Source organism: Erinaceus europaeus, chromosome 16 (assembly GCF_950295315.1).
Source record: "Erinaceus europaeus chromosome 16, mEriEur2.1, whole genome shotgun sequence".
Classification (NCBI taxonomy): domain Eukaryota; kingdom Metazoa; phylum Chordata; class Mammalia; order Eulipotyphla; family Erinaceidae; genus Erinaceus; species Erinaceus europaeus.
The window spans coordinates 11,342,593-11,359,277 of record NC_080177.1 but is presented as its reverse complement, the minus strand read 5'-3'; the positions used below and the strand labels follow the sequence as shown (position 1 = coordinate 11,359,277).

At 41.3% G+C, this 16,685-nt stretch overlaps 1 protein-coding gene across 1 annotated transcript; it reads right to left on the bottom strand.

Moving 5' to 3' along the window:
• Positions 1-3,756: 3,756 nt before the first annotated feature.
• On the bottom strand, positions 3,757-16,665 carry HAUS2 (HAUS augmin like complex subunit 2). The gene is made up of 7 exons (XM_016192672.2): positions 16,526-16,665; positions 15,195-15,287; positions 14,357-14,426; positions 11,800-11,932; positions 7,174-7,285; positions 4,494-4,624; positions 3,757-4,230 (listed from the first exon to the last, which is right to left on the bottom strand). The coding sequence occupies exons 1-7, from the start codon at positions 16,616-16,618 to the stop codon at positions 4,155-4,157; spliced, it is 708 nt and encodes a 235-aa protein (XP_016048158.2). The 5' UTR covers positions 16,619-16,665; the 3' UTR covers positions 3,757-4,154.
• Positions 16,666-16,685: the final 20 nt, after the last annotated feature.

Sequence of the window (16,685 nt, the reverse complement as noted above, 5' to 3'; positions counted from 1 at the left end):
GTGCCATCTCCCGGACCACTGCTTTGCTTTTTATATATATATTTTTTCTTTAATTTCTTTATTGGGGAATTAATGTTTTACATTCAACAGTAAATGCAATAGTTTGTACATGCATAACATTTCCCAGTTTTCCATATAGCAATACAACCCCCACTGGGTCCTCTGTCATCCTTCTTGGACCTGTATTCTCCCCACTCACCCACCCCAGAGTCTTTTACTTTGGTGCAATATGCCACTTCCATTTCAGGTTCGACTTGTGTTTTCTTTTCTGATCTTGTTTTTCAACTTCTGCCTGAGAGTGAGATCATCCCATACTCATCCTCCTGTTTCTGACTTATGTCACTTAACATGAATTTTTCAAGGTCCATCCAAGATCGGCTGAAAATGGTGAAGATACCATTTTTTACAGCTGAGTAATATACATATATATATATATATATATATATATATATATATATATATATATATATCACAAGTTACTCAGCCACCCATCTGTTGTTGTGCTTTGCTTTTCTTAATAATTTATTAAAAGTTTTTTAGAAGATTATAAGATTACAATGTGTATTTTGTTTTATTTTTGCCTCCAGGGTTATCACTGGGGCTTGGTGCCAGTAATACAAATCCACTGCTCCTGGCAGTTATTTTTTCCATTTTACTGGATAGTGATAGGGAGAAATTAAGAGAGGAGGGGGAGATAGAGAGGGAGAAAGATAGACACCTGCAGACCTGCTTCGCTGCTTGAGAAGCATCCCCCCTACAGATGGGGAGCCAGATCGTGTTTAGTAACCCAGTACGGCACCGTCCGGCCCCCAATGTATAGTTTCCCACACTACACCCACTACCAAACTTCTATATCCCCACCCTCCCACACATAACCACCATAGTTCTCAGAAGTCTTACATAACCACCATAGTTCTCAGAAGTCTTACAATTTGCTTGCTTCTGTCTTGTTCCGATTTTTTTATCTTGTTTTTCTGAATAAAAGTGCTCAGCAATTAATAAAGTAATACGTTAGATTTTCTTTTTCAAGTAAATCACAGACTCACTTTACTATGTAAACTAAGGGTCTTTACAATCACATAAAATTCAGACAAAGACAAAATTTTAATTAGAAATTACAAGTTTATTTTTTTTAACAAAGCACCATAGGCCAAGAGTAGGCATTTATGTTTATGAATATATGTGTATACATATGACAACACATGAAAAAAAGAGCATGGTAACATGTTTAAAACCAAGGAAGGGCTTGAACACATTTCCGATGAAATATACTTATAAGCTTTGTGTGTGTATATATATATATATATATATATGACAAAATTTAGTTAAAAGCTATATATATATATATATGCTTGCTGGATAATATTCAAGATATTAAGACCATTCTTTTAAAAAAAATTCTTATTATTGTTAGTATTTATTGGACAGAGACATCCAGAAATTGAGAGAAAGGGGGAGACAGAGAGGGAGAAAGACACGTGGCGTACTGCCTGCTCCACCACTCTCGAAGCTTTCCTCCTGCAGGTGGGGACTGGGAGGCTTGAACCCAGGTCCTTGTGCACTGTAACATGCGCTCAAACATGTGTGCCACCACCCAACACCAAAGACCTTCTTTTCAATCACTTTTACTAACTACTTTTCTTACCTACTGCATTAATATTTTCTTAGGTTAAGGAATCTGCTCATAAAAGAATAAGAGGCTGGCAGATGGCTCACCTGGTAGGGCATATACTTTTATCATACATAAGGACTCAAGTTGGAGACCTCTGGGAGCATCTGTATGAGGTGGGGGATTGAAAATTCAGTGTTGAAGTCGTGCTCTGGTGTCTCTCCTCTCTCTTTTATTTCCCTTTATAAGATAGAAGGTGAGAGAATCATTGAAGCTTTGCAACAGCTTGATTCCACTGCTGTGGAAATCACCTTTTTATCACCCCTTTAATTTCAGATAGAAAGAGACACTGTGAGAGAGATAGATACACAATGAGGAGAGACACCACAGCACTGCACCACTGTTCATGGACCTTCCCCTTGGTGCCCTGAATGTGGTATGGGGGGTTCAAATATCGGTAATGGGTTGATAAACACATCTGAAAGCAAAGGAGAAGTCTCTAAATGAGCCAGGGAGTAATTACAGTGTTGACACAAATGAATACATCCTTGGGCATTTGTACCAACTGATTCCCCTTCACAGGCACAATAATCTTAGCTAGGCAAAATATTAAAAGTCTGATGCTCTACCGACTGAGCTATCCAGGCTCTAGGCAAAATATTTAAGAATTGCCAGGGGCCAGCCCCGGCGAAAGTTATTTAGAGTCCCTGAAGGAAAAAGGGGGAGTCAGCAAGAAATGAAATGAGAGACACGTCTGCTGCTTCAGATGCAGGACAGAGGCACCTCTGCCCTCTGTCTGCAGAGGTTTATTTTTAAACACTTTTTGCCTGGATATAGTTGACATCATGTAAGATTGTTTTCATGAACATCAAGGACACAGATGACATCATGCAGGATTGTTTTCATGATCAAGAATAACCTTAAGCAACATTATTATTATAGGTATGTTTCCCTTAAAAAACTCCCTAGGACTGGGGCATCCTAATCTTCCCTTGAAAGTTTCCTGGGTTTGGGGTAGCCTAAATCTACCTTTGAAAGTTTCCTTGGTCTAGAGTAGTCTAAATTTTCCCTTGAAAGTTTCCTGGGTCTAGGGTAGCCTCAATCTTCCCTTGCAAGTTCCCCTTGGTGGGCAGAGACAAAAAAAAAAAAAAGTTCCCCTGGTCTGGAGTAGTCTAAATTTTCCCTTGAAAGTTCCCTTGAAATGACCATCTGTGTTTTGACCATCTCTGTTTGCTGACCTTCTGTATGAGTAAATATTTCTCCCTGGAACTAAATCCAATAGCTTTTCTTCTTAACCCATTCTTGGATGGGTCTAACTAGATCATAAACCAAGTTTTTTGTAATAGCTAGTAAGCTATCCACCTAAAAAAAAAAATCTTCTGCTGTACAGTAAGCACACACCATGGGGGCTCTCTTCTGGTTAACCTTTGCATATGTGAAAGTTCACTAACTTTTAGCTATATGAAAGTTTACTAACTTCTACCCATATATGCTAACATTAGCTATTTAACTACACAACCTCTGTATTTATTATGGATGCCTATAAGTGGAAGCCGGGGGTTTGTGGGTGAGGGTAAGCAATAGGGCCTCTTTATATTTAGATGGAGACCACAGTCTGCCACTCATGCTACAAGCCACCCATAGTTCTGGTCTTTGGTCCGAGTCCAGCTAATAGAGAAGCTGTAGTGGTGACAAACAGCTTTTTCTGAAAGCCTCCCAATGGGTACAGCAGCTTCAGCTCCTAGGTCATTCTTAGTCTTGTTACACTCACTGCCATAATTGCTGTCCCAATGTACTTCCCCTGGGATCTCCTTTTATAGTCCTCAGGTAATATTTGTGTATTTTCAATATAGCCAATAAGTTTTTAAATTATCAATGTGAATCAAACAAGAGCATGAATAGCTTCAGTTTAGTCCAGGACTTTCCACTTTGCAGTCAGTCCTAGCTGACTGGGAACTGTGCCATACAGCAGGCCTGACTCCGCCTTTGCCAGAGCATTCTGTATGGTAAGCCACTAAAATAGCTTTGCTTCACCTCTGTGGACTGACTTTTCAGTTGAGAGACAGCACCATAATCAAATGTGCCAGAGTGATGCTCCAGTTCTCTCTCTCTATCTCATTAATAAATAACAAAGAAAAGCCATACAATAGAATCTGCAGCCTGAAATTTTATTATGTCTTCATGTTAATAAATTGTCACAGTTAAACTATAATTGATGTTTACTAGTTTCATTGAAAACTGGGATTAAGGACTGGGCAAACAGCAGAATGGTTATACAAGAGTTTCATACGTGAGGCTGTAGGTCCCAGGTTCAATCCCTAGTACCACCATCAGCCAGAGTTGAGCAATGCTCTCGTAAAGAGAAAAAAGTGGGATTAAGATATAAAAACAAAGGGAAATTCAGTTTTTCTTAATGACCTTAGAATCTTAGTACTTCAATATGAAGAAGACCCTTTCAAATAGTAAAACCTGTAAGTATCTATGCTACTACTGAACAGAAACAAACATCACATAACTACATATAATAAGAATAAGCAGTTGACAATCACTTATTACTAGTTTGAATATGAATTTCAGAAGTGAAAGGCAAAGTAGGAATGAGTATGTCATGTTTATGAAGAGAAATTTCTTTTTAGTATTTTTTTCCTTTTTGTTGTCCTTGTTTTGTTATTATCGTTGTTGGATAGGACAGAGAGAAATGGAGAGAGGAGGGGAAGACAGAGAGGGAGAGAAAGATAGACACCTGCAGACCTGTTTCACCATCTGTGAGGCGACTCCCCTGCAGGTGGGGAGCCGGGGGCTCGAACCGGGATCCTTATGCCGGTCCTTGCGCTTTGTGCTACATATGCTTAACCCACTGCACTACCACCCGACTCCCTGAAGAAAAGTTTCTTCAGATACTATTTTGGGGATATAAGAAGTAACTTCCTTTTGTTCTTCTCGCCATTTGAGTATATTCTCAGCCAGTTCTTCTGTCTTTGTCACCAAAATATCCATCTTTTCTAGAGCTTTGCTCTGTAATATTTGCAAGAACAAAAAAGAGAGAGAAGTGGGTGGGGGGGTTTGGCAGCATAATGGCAATACAAAGAGACTCTCATGGCTGAGGCTCCAAAGTCCCAGGTCCAATTACCCTCCACCACCATAAACTAGAGCTAAACACTCTCCTGGTTGTTAGAGAGAGAGAAAGAGAGAGAGAGAGAGAGAGAGGAAGAAGAGGAGGAGGAAAAATGATCTGTCAGTATGGTTTTGTTTGTTTGTTTTGTTTTTGCTGCTAGGGTTATGACTGGAGCTTGGTGCCAGGTTCAATTCTTGACCACCATAAACCACAGGTGAGCAGTATGCCGGCTATAAAAGTAGCTAGACCGTCAGGAATGACATTACTGAGTTTGACCCCCAGCATTACATGTGTCAGGGTAGTTCTCTCTAATACTTAAATTTAATTTTTAAAAAATGAGGCTTGAGCTTCCAAGTGTAATATCTAACATCCCATGTACCAGAATGATACTCTGGTTCTCTCATTAATAACCATTTCTCAGACATTTTTATAATATTTTATTAATTTGATAGAATGAGAGAGAAATCGAGAGGGAAGGGAGAGTCAGAGGGAATAAGAGAGATACCTACAGCACTGCTTCACCACTTTCAAGGCTTTCTCCCAGCAGATAGGGAACCAGGGTAACCAGTGCCTGGCCCCAGAAAAAAAATTTTTTTTTTTGCCTCCATGATTATCACTGGGGCCTGTGCCTACACTATGAATCCACTGCTCCTGGAGGCCATCTTTTTTTCATTGTTGTTGTTGTTGGATAGGGCAGAGAGAAATTGAGAGAGGAGGGGGACACACAGAGGGGGAAAGATAGACACCTGCCTCACAGATTGTGAAGTGACCCACCCCCCTGCAGGTGGGGAGCCAGGCACTCAAACCCAGATCCTTGAGGTCCTTGTGCTTCCTATGTGAACTTAACTGGATGCACTACTGTCCGGCCCTAGTAAATAAATTTTTAATGTCATTGGTTCTCATGGACTTAGACAGTAAGGTGTAAGTTACTACTTCTTTTTATTTTATTTTTTGCCTTCAGGGTTATTGCTGGGGCTCAGTTTCTGCACCATGAATCCACTAGTCCTGGAGGCTATTTTTTTCCTTTTGTTGCCCTTGTTTTATCATTGTTGTGATTATTATTGTTGTTGTTATTGATGTCATTGGCAAACACTAGAAGAAGAAGATTGATGTCATTGTTGGATAGGACAGAGAGAAATCGAGAGAGGAAGGGAAGACAGAGAAGGGGAGGGAAAGATAGCCACCTGGGGACTGAACTCCAGGACCTCATGCTTGAGAGTTCAATGCTTTATCCACAGCACCACTCCCCAGACCACAGGTCTAAATGTCTTAATCTTGTCTAAGCATCATCCAAAGTAAACTAAAACTCTCTACCTCCACCCCTCACCCCATACTTGTGCTTTTTTCTTTTTGTGTCTTTCAACATACTGGTATTTTTTACCAAACTTCTTCAAATGCACATTCACATTTTATAAATTCTTTTTTTTTTTTTCTACCAGAGCACTACTCAGCTCTGGTTTATGGTGGTGTGTTGGGGGGACTGAACCTGGGATTTCAGAACCTCAGGCTTGAGAGTCTTTTTGCATAACCATTATGCTATCTACCCCTACCCTTGACGAATTCTTTAAGATTCTACTCACTAACTCCCCATGCAAAAGTTTACTGAATATTCCTATTTCGTAAAGTAGAAATCTTTACTCTTTTCTGTGCTCAATAGTCAGACAGTCTTTTCTATATACTTTTATGCAGTAGTCATTGTAAAAATATAACATTACATAGTTGGAAGCCTCTTACAGTCAGCTCTTACGTAGTCATTGTAAAAATATAACATTACATAGTTGGAAGCCTCTTACAGTCAGCTCTTACCAAGTCTCAAAAATTTCAGTGCAAGGGTTGACTATCTGTTTATCTCTCACAATACCTATAGCATAGTGCCTTGCACAATGAAGATAATACAGACTTAGGGAGTTGGGCGGTAGCACAGTGGGTTAAGCGCACATGGTGCAAAGCTCAAGGACCAGTGTAAGGATCCGGGTTCGAGCCCCTGGCTCCCCACCTGCAGGGGAGTCACTTCATAGGTGGTGAAGCAGGTCTGCAGATGTCTATCTTTCTCTCCCCCCCTCTGTCTCCCCACCTCTCTCTCTCCATTTCTCTCTGTCCTAACAAAGATATCAATAACTACAATAAAACAAGGGCAACAAAAGGGAATGAATAAATATTAAAGAAAAAATAATAAAAATAATTACTTGGGGGTAGAGGTAGATAGCACAATGGTTATGCAAAAAGACCCTCAGACCTGAGGCTCCATGGTCCCAAAGTCAATTCCCAGCACCATCATAAGCCAGAACTAAGCAATGCTCTGGTAAAAAAATAAAAATAAATAAATTAACTCAAATATTAGTCATCAAAAAGCTATAAAAGGTTACATACTTGAAATTTTAGTATAAAAGAAGGGAAAACAACATGAAAGGAGGTGGTAAAGTACTTAAATGCTAGTGTTAATACTTGCCATTTTCCTGAGGTTTGCATCTAAATGTGGGTAGGTATCTCTGATTGTTTCAAGATGTGCTTCTAATCTTTCAATGAAAGACACTGCCAACTTCAGCAATTGTACCATATATCTGATAGAGGGGAAAAGTGAATGAAGTTTTTTGTTTACTTACTTAGTGTTCCATGCATTCATAGAAATACTAGAGATAAGAAAGTTCCTCTTTTTTTTTTCTTCTCACTTTAAACAGGACTATCTCACCAACTAAACAAAAAAGAAGACAGACAACACTAGTCATATCTGGAACTGAATCTAATGTGAGATCTGAATGTTAACATTTTTTCACTTTAAATAAAGGACTATTCCTAGATAAAACCTCATTCCATTTCAAACTTCTTATTGATGAAAAGTGAAGACACTAAGGATAAATATATTTCACTGAAATAGCCCACACAAGAAACAAGTTTGAAATCTTTCCTTTTGCTAATTGCTTTCAAATTACTACCTGGTTCTTCAGATACCTGTGTACATACATAGATATGTAAAATATTTTTTAAAAATCACATTTTACATACTAATACATATATGTATATATTAATGTACGAGTAGATCACGAATTTATCCACCAGAATGGAACTTGTATATCTATTATTGTACTATAAGAGCAGTAAATCTGACACTTAGCAAAGATACTGATTTGCTCAGGATGAGCTTGTTAGGCACTGGTGAAGAAAATTTGTAATCAAATTTCCAGATGTACGCTGCTTCTTTTTTTTAAGATTTTTAAAAATATTTTTCCCTTTTATTGTCCTTGTTTTTCTTATTGTTGTTTTCTTATTGTTGATTTTGTTGGATAGGACAGAAATGGAGAGAGGAGGGGAAGACAGAGAGGGGGAGAGAAAGATAAACAACTGCAGACCTGCTTCACCGCTTGTGAAGCGACTCCCCTGCAGGTGGGAAGCCGGGGGCTCGAACCGGAATCCTTACGCTGGTCCTTGCGCTTTGCGCCACCTGCACTTAACCCACTGCGCTACCACCCGACTCCCCGCTTCCTTTTTTAAAAATTTATATTGTATTATTAGTAATAAACAACATCTTCAATTTGATAAGTTTGATACTTGTCATACCCTGTGAGGAAGAGAGCAACAGAAAAGTATCCATATTCGTGAAATCAGAAACTAAGGGAAAACCCGAGATCACTTGCCAAGGTTCTGAGGAACATAGACAGAAATTAGGTAACTGGGGTTTGTTTTTCCCCCTTTAGTTGGCACCCTTTGTCTCCCCTCCCCCTTGCTACCAGAGCTTTGTGTCTGCACAATCAACTGCTCTCAGTTGACATTTTTTTTATTTGCCTCCAGGGTTATCGCTGGAGTCTGGGGCCTGGTGCCTGCACCTCGGAAGCACTGCTTCTGGAGGCCATTTTTGTCCCCAATGCCACTGTTGTTGCTGCTGTAGCTGTTATTGGATAGGAAAGAGAAATGGAGAGAGGAGGGAAAGACAGAGAGGGGGAGAGAAAAACAGACACCTACAGACCTGCTTCACTGCTTGTGTAGCAACTGTCCTGCAGGTGGGGAGGTGGGGGCTCGAACCCGGATCCTTGCACCGGTCCTTGCACTTCACACTCTGTGTACTTAACCTGCTGTGCTACCAACTGGATTCCCCCCCCCCCTATTTTTTTGTTGGATAGGACAGAGAGAAATCGAGAGAGGAGGGGAAGACAGAGAGGAGGCGAGACAGACAGACCTAATCCACAGCTTGTGAAGTGACCCCCGTGCATATGGGGAGCTGAGGAGCTCAAACCGGGATCCTTATCTGGTCCTTGTGCTTTGTGCCATTTGTGTTTAACCTGCTGTGCTACTGCCTACCCCCCCCCCCTTTTTTTAAAACCAGAGCACTGCTGAACTCTGGCTTATGGTTATGGTGTGGGGGATTGAACCTGGGCTTCAGAGCCACAGGAATGAGTCTATTTGCATAACCATTATGCTATCTACCCCCACCCTTACTTACGGAAGTTTTTAGGTGAGCAACATTAATGTAACAACAAATCTATTTCCTAGAACACCACCTATACATAATAAAATTATTTTACCCACCTAACTACATATTATGATCTAATTTTTTATGAGTCATAATTCTTTTTTTTTTAATATTTATTTATTCCCTTTTGTTGCCCTAGTTGTCTTATTGTTGTAGTTATTACTGTTGTCATTGTTGGATAGGACAGAGAGAAATAGAGAGAGGAGGGGAAGACAGAGAGGGGGAGAGAAACATAGACACCTGCAGACCTGCTTCACCGCCTGTGAAGCGACTCGCCTGCAGGTGGGGAGCCGGGGGTTCGAACCCAGATCCTTATGCCAGTCCTTGCCCTTTGCGCCACGTGCGCTTAACCCGCTGCACTACCGCCCGACTCCCCATGAGTCATAATTCTTAATTTATAATTCCCATAACATATGGACAAAGGGATCTTTTTCTTTTCACTGCAGTTTTAGTTGTTTACCACCAGGGTTATTGCTGGAGCTCTAAAGACTTACTTTTTTTTTCTTTTTTTTAATTTTTATTTATAAAATAGGATAAGAGGGGTACATTTCCACACAATACCCACCCCCAGAGCTCCATATCCAATCCCTTCCCTTTATAGCTTCCCTATTCTTTATCCCTCTGGGAGTATGGACCCAGGATCATCATGGGGTGCAGAAGGTGGGAGGTCTGGCCTCTGTAATTGCTTCTCTGCTAAACATGGGCATTGATAGGTCTAACCATACTGCCAGCCTCTCTTCCTACTTCCTTAGTGGGGCTGGGCTCTGGGGAGGCAGGGCTCCAGGACACACTGGGGGGGTTGTCTGCCCAAGGAAGTCAGGTTGGCATCATGGTATTGTCTGGAACCTGGTGGCTTATGATCCTGCAATTCCTTTCCTGGGGCTACATTCCAAGGAACCCAATACACCCATCCAAAAAGATCTGTGTACACATGTTCCTAGCAGCACAACCTGTAATAAGCAACCCAGGTGTCCAACACCAGATCAACTTACTTTTTTTTTTAACCAGAGTATGGCTCAGCTCTGTCTCATGGTAGTGGCGGGGGGAGGGGGTGTGTGTGTGTGAACCCGGGGCTTTGGAACCTCAAGCATGAGTCTCTTTGCATAGCCATTATACTATCTACCCCACCCCAGACTTATTTCTTACTTTATTTTTTTAAGATTTAAAAAATTTTTTAATATTTATTTATTCCCTTTTGTTGCCCTTGTTTGTTTTTTTAATTATTGTTATAGTTATTACTGTTGTTAGATAGGACAGAAAGAAATAGAGAGAGATGGGGAAGACAGAGGGGGGAGAGAAAGACACCTGCTGACCTGCTTCACTGCCTGTGACGCGACAAACCCCCCCCACCGGCTGGTGGGGAGCCGGGGGCTCGAACTGGGATCCTTATGCGGGTCCTTGCGCTTTGCGCCACCTGCGCTTAATCCGCTGCACTACCGCCCGACTCCTTCTTACTTTACTTTAATTCATTTATTTATTTTGATAGGACAGAGAGAAATTTAGAGGGGAAGGGTATAGAGGAGAGAGGGACAGTGAGAGGGTGGGAATTCAATCCCAGGTTTAATCCCCTGCACTACCATGAAGATAGAGAGACATGTGGTCCGGGAGGTGGGGCAGTGATAAAGCTTTGGACTCTCAAGCATGAGGTCCCGAGTTGGATCTCTGGCAGCACATGTGCCAGAGTGATGTCTGGTTCTCTCTCTCCCCTCCTATCTGTCTCATAAATAAATAAAATTAAAAAAAAAAAGAGGGGGCAGAGAGAGAGATACCTGCAATACTGCTTCACAGCTGATAAAGCATTCCTTCTGCAAGTGGGGACTAGGGACTTGAACCTGGGACCTTGTGCATTATAACATGTGCACTTGTGGTCCGGGAGGTGGTGCAGTGATAAGGCTTTGGACTCTCAAGCATGAGGTCCTGAGTTCGATCCCTGGCAGCACATGTGCCAAAGTGATGTCTGGTTCTTTCTCTCTCCTCCTATCTTTCTCATTAATAATAAATAAAATCTTTTAAAAATATATTTTAAAAAAAAACATGTGCACTTAACCAGGAGTGGTGTCACAGCCCAGTCCCTCACAGGTTTACTTCTCTAAAAGCAAAGAATTCTCTTTCTGGGCTTATGAATTATAATATATAGTATATAGAATTCACTAGCATTATAGTTTTATGAATTATGTTAGAAAAGTTGTCAACAGGGGGGCAGGGTGGTAGTGCAGTGGGTTAAACACACGGTGCAATGCCCAAGGACCAATGCATGGACTGGTAAGGACCCTGGTTCGAGCCCCAGGCTCCCCTACAGAGGGGTTGCTTCGAAAGCGGTGAAGCAGGGCTACAGGTATCTATCTTTCTCTCCTCCTCCTCTCTCAATTTCTCTCTGTCCTATCCAACAACAACAGCTATAACAACAATAACAAAATAACAACAAAAATGGGGAAAATGGCCTCCTGGAGCAGTGGATTCGTGGTGCAGGCACCAAGCCCCAGCAATAACCCTGGAGGCAAAAAAAAAAAAAAAAAAAACCAAAAAAAGAAAAAGTGGTTAACAGTAGACACAAAGCTGCCTCCAGAAAACAAAACATGTGTAACTGTCAACCCTACTTTTTTGTCTCACCTGTGATAAACAGCTTCAATGGGCAGGTTTTCCTGGCACGTGGGTTTTAACAGTCTCTCTCTGAGGGACCGCTTCTCTTTTAACATGGCTTCCAAATGATTATTCATGCTTTGCAAATCATGACACTTCTTGGCTGCATAAACCAGCAACAACAAATGTACTTAGCAACAGGACAAGTAAGTTTTGATATTACTAAAAATGTCATCTTTGCTTTGGTTTGACACTACCTGTGTCAAATATTAATCAGTTTCCTTCTCTTTTCCTACTGACAACCAAATTCAGTGCTAAATTCTCTCTCTGTGTTTTTCAACTCTGCCCCTAAAGAGCTCAGTTTTAATGGCCAAGTCACATTCTTCATATCAGAATCTCCCTTCCCATATCTGTTTCTGATACTATACATGGAATTTTTTTTTTTTTTTTTTTTTTTTTTAACCAGAGCACTGCTCAGCTCAGGTTTATGGTGGTACAGGAGATTGAATCTGGGACTTTGGAGCCTCAGGAATTAGATTATCTTTGCATGACCATTATGCTATCTACCTTCTGTCCATCAATTTTTTTAAAATTTTCTTTACAAACTGTTATCTGATTATTTCTGCCCCCCCCAACCCCCCCAGTTCAGTTCTTCCTCCTCCTCCTCTTTTAAATAGCACCAATGCCTAGTGAGCATGCAAGCTCAGTGCTCCTGGGACACTGCATCATTCACATAGATAAAGGGAGAGAGAGCACAGCACCAGAGCTTCCCACAGTGTCAGGCTTTGACCCTGGCTGTGTACCTCTGCTCATATTTCTTGTTTTTAAGACCACCACCACTACCACAAGGCATGAGCCCTACCATTTCCCCTCCCATGTTTTTTTTTTTTTTTTGATTGATTTGATTATTTTGAAAACATTTCAAGGGTTGGGAGATGACAGATTGATTATGCAATAAGATTTCCAAGCTTGAGGTTCTAAAGTTTCAGATTCAATCCCCAGCACCACCATAAGCCATAAATGACTAGTGCTCTGGTAAAATCAATCAGATTTATTGACTCACCAATTGTTAACATTTATTGATATTTTCCCCTTTTTCTACACACTCATACATACATGTATACACATAAGCATATATAAGTATGTATATGTAGTATTTTTGCTCACCCACTTGATAGTAAGTTTCAGCAGATATAAAGACCTTATAAAGACTTTTTGCCCCTAAAACTTCTACAGGTATTTCCCAGAAAATAAGAACAGCTCTTACAATGATAATAGAGGTAGTAATTTAGATATTTAAAATTGCCACAATATCAAATATATATATATATATATATATATGTATATTTTACATACAGCCCATAATTAAATATCCTCAAGCATCCCAGTAGTGTTTTTTTAGATGGAAAAAAAATTTATACATATATATATATATGTATGTGTGTGTGTATATATATATATATATATATATATATATATATGACCAAATATTTAAAATATGGCCATACTATGCTTTAGCTGTTATTTCTTTAGTCTTCTTTTTCTTTAAAGATTTATTTATTTATGAGAAAGATAGGAGAGAGAAAGAAGCAGATTTCACTCTGGTACATGCAGGATCTCCTGCTTGAGTCCAATCCTTTACCCACTGCAGCATCTCCCAGACCACTCTTTAGTCTCCTTTCATTTGGCAATTTCCCAGCCTGTCTTTGTCTTTGGTAGCTACAGAAGGAAATCCTTAAAGTACGAACAAGGGCTAAAGGTGTATTGCACCAAAGCAAAGGATTCTGGAGAGGAGGACAGGGTCAAGTTTAACAGGAAAGGGGCTTTGAAGTCATGGTGCATGGTAATGGAGAGGGACCTAGGTTGGGGACAAGAGTGCATTGTTGGCACCTACCACAGGAAGAAAAGAAATTGTACCCATGGGAGTTGGGGGTAGTGCAGTGGGTTAAGTGCACGAGGTGCAAAGTGCAAGGACCTGCGTAAGGATCCTGGTTCCAGCCCCCCAACTCCCCACCTGCAGGGGAGTCACTTCACAGGCTGTGAAGCAGGTCTGCAGGTGTCTTTCTCTCCCCCTCTCTGTCTTCCCCTCCTCTCTCCATTTCTCTCTGTCCTATCCAACAACAACGACATCAATAATAACTACAACAATAAAACAACAAGGGCAACAAAAGGCAATAAATAAATATTGAAAAAAAATTTAAAAAAAAGAAAGAAATTGTACCCATGTGCCAACAACTGGACTATAAAACATTACTCTCCCAATAAAATGAGAAAAGGAGGGAAAGAAAGAAAGAAGGGCTGGAAAGACAGCACAGTAGTTATGTAAAATGATTCTCAAGACTAAGACAACAAAGGTCCCAGGGTTCAGTCCCCAGAACTACTATCGTTTGAGTTGAGCAATGTTCAGGTTAAAAATAATAACAGTGTGGGGGTGAGTGGGTGGGATGGGACACAATCTTTTGGTGATGTCTCCTTTCTTGAATAAATAAAATAATAATAATAATAATAATAAACAACAAGAACAAAATATAAATAGAAAACAACAACTTGAAATGTCAATGACCATAGATTTAACCTAACCACTTACCTAACAGTGAAGGATTAACAAATTCTGCTGTATCTTTTTCTAGTTTTAGGAGTTCGATTTCCAGGTTTTTCTATATTAAGACAAAAATAGCATTTAGATCACCCAGAGAGTCTGAATTAAAGATTAAACTTTAATAAAGATGAATTCATATGTTTTTGGGGGCCTGGGCTTTCCACATACATGATTTTATTGCTTCCAGGGCAACTTTTTAATTTTCATTCACCTAGAGACAGACAGAGGGAAAGATACCACAGTATAGGGAGTTCTCCCAGTGTTTTGACATTCAAGTGTGGTGCTGGGGCCTAAACCTGACTGTACACCTGGCAAGGCAAACATTCTACCCTGATGAACTATCTCTCTAGCCCCCTCAAATAGATGGTTTTTAATATGGGCATATTTGCCGTGGGGCTGGAAGAATGATTTGTAATGAGTCCAAAGGATATACTGAAGTTTTTATATTTGATTTATTACTTATATTATTTATTTAAACCAAAGCACTGCTCAGCTCTGGTTTATGGTGGCACTGGGGATTGAACCTGAGACCTTTGGTGCCTCAGGTATCAAAGTCTTTTTGCATGGCTATTTGCATTAAGTTATCTCCTCAGTCACTGAAGCTTTTAATTTTGGCGTTTAAACCTTCTTGATGCTGCTGCTACTGCTATTAACTAGCTGCCACTATCATTAACAGTGGCAACAAGTGAAACTTACCCACCCTGTGCTGGTCACTATTCTCAGTGCAGAAGTTGTGTTGCAGCCTCTAAGACCCCTTCTTTCCTGCCCTCTCACCCCCTCCATATTAGAAGCACAAAGTTAAAAAAAAAACAAAAAACATAATTACCTGGGAGATTTCAGTTTGAATATTTATAATCTGTTGTCTTCTGGAAAAATTCACAAAGCAAGAAGCTGGCTTCTTCGATATATTTAACATCTCCTATGGTTAAGTGAACAAAAAAGCAGAAATCTGTCACCTGAAGTTTCTGGTTACATTGGAATGGAATGCCCAACGCTCTAAAATTTAAGGATGAATCGGCTCAACAGTGACCCTGAAAAATGAAGTAGAGTAGAATAGTAGCAATGTGTATTTCCCTTCCTTTCTCCTTCCTTCCTTCCTTCCTTCCTTCCTTCCTTCCTTCCTTCCTTCCTTCCCTAGAGCTCTGCTCAACTCTGGCTTATGGTGGAGTAGGAGATTGAACCTGGGACCTGGGAGTCTCAGGCAGGAGAGTCTTTTTGCATAACCATTATGCTATCTCCTCTGCTCATATTTCTTGTTTTTAAGACCAGCACCACTACCACAAATTCTCTGCCCAATAAGAAAAGCAGGGCTAGGGAGGTGGTTCACTGTTGGAATGTATGCCTCGCATGTGTCAGACTCTGAGTCCGATTCTACACGTACACCTCAGCGCGCATTAACAACAAGGCAAAGACAAACAGAGCATCATAAATGGTAGTATTCTGATCTCACTCAGGTGGGGAAGACAGCATAACGGTTATCAAAAAAGACTTTCAGGGGGTCAGGCAGTAGCGCAGTGGGTTAAGCGCAAACTACAAGAAACCAGTGTGAGGATCCCGGTTCGAGCCCCCGGCTCCCCACCTGCAGGGGTGTCACTTCACAAGCAGGGAGGAGCAGGTCTGCAGGTGTCTGTCTTTCTCTCCCTCTCCCCGTCTTCCCCTCCTCTCTCCATTTCTCTCTGTCCTATCCAACAACGATGACATCAATAATAACTACGACAATAAAACAAGGGCAACAAAAGGGAATACTAAATAAATATTTTTTAAAAGGTGTCTGTTTCCACGGGCGCTCTGCTACGCCCACCGCCTTCTGTGTCCAACAAGCTTCGGTATCTCACCAAGCAGGCGTCTCTTCCCCACCCACCCCGCCACCCGTACAATCTGGAGGCAGCATCGCCGGGAGGGCGGGAAAACACTGAAGTATATTACCTCCCACGAAATGACCTACAAAAACTCGTCCGCAGACACTCGAAACACCGGAGACCTACTCCAAACACCATCTACCCAGCTCCACGCTTTCGTAGGACTCACTGCAAAACGGTCGCTCTGCTGCTTCTCCTGTGCTCCAAGCATCACCCGCATCGGCACCACCACCTCACAGCCATCTTTTGTGGCCACCACGGGCAAGCCCTTAATGACGCTACGGTCGCCCCCACGCACCTCAGTCACCATCCCCGAAGCCAGGAAATGGCTCAGCAGTAGTCCGGCGGCATTGGGCTCGGAAGTCGAGTCCCAAGGGTTGGAGGCAGCCATGGCCGGGCCCCACCTCCCCGGGCGGCGCCGAGAGTGAGTGGAACGCACAGCGGGCGCGCCGCGCGGC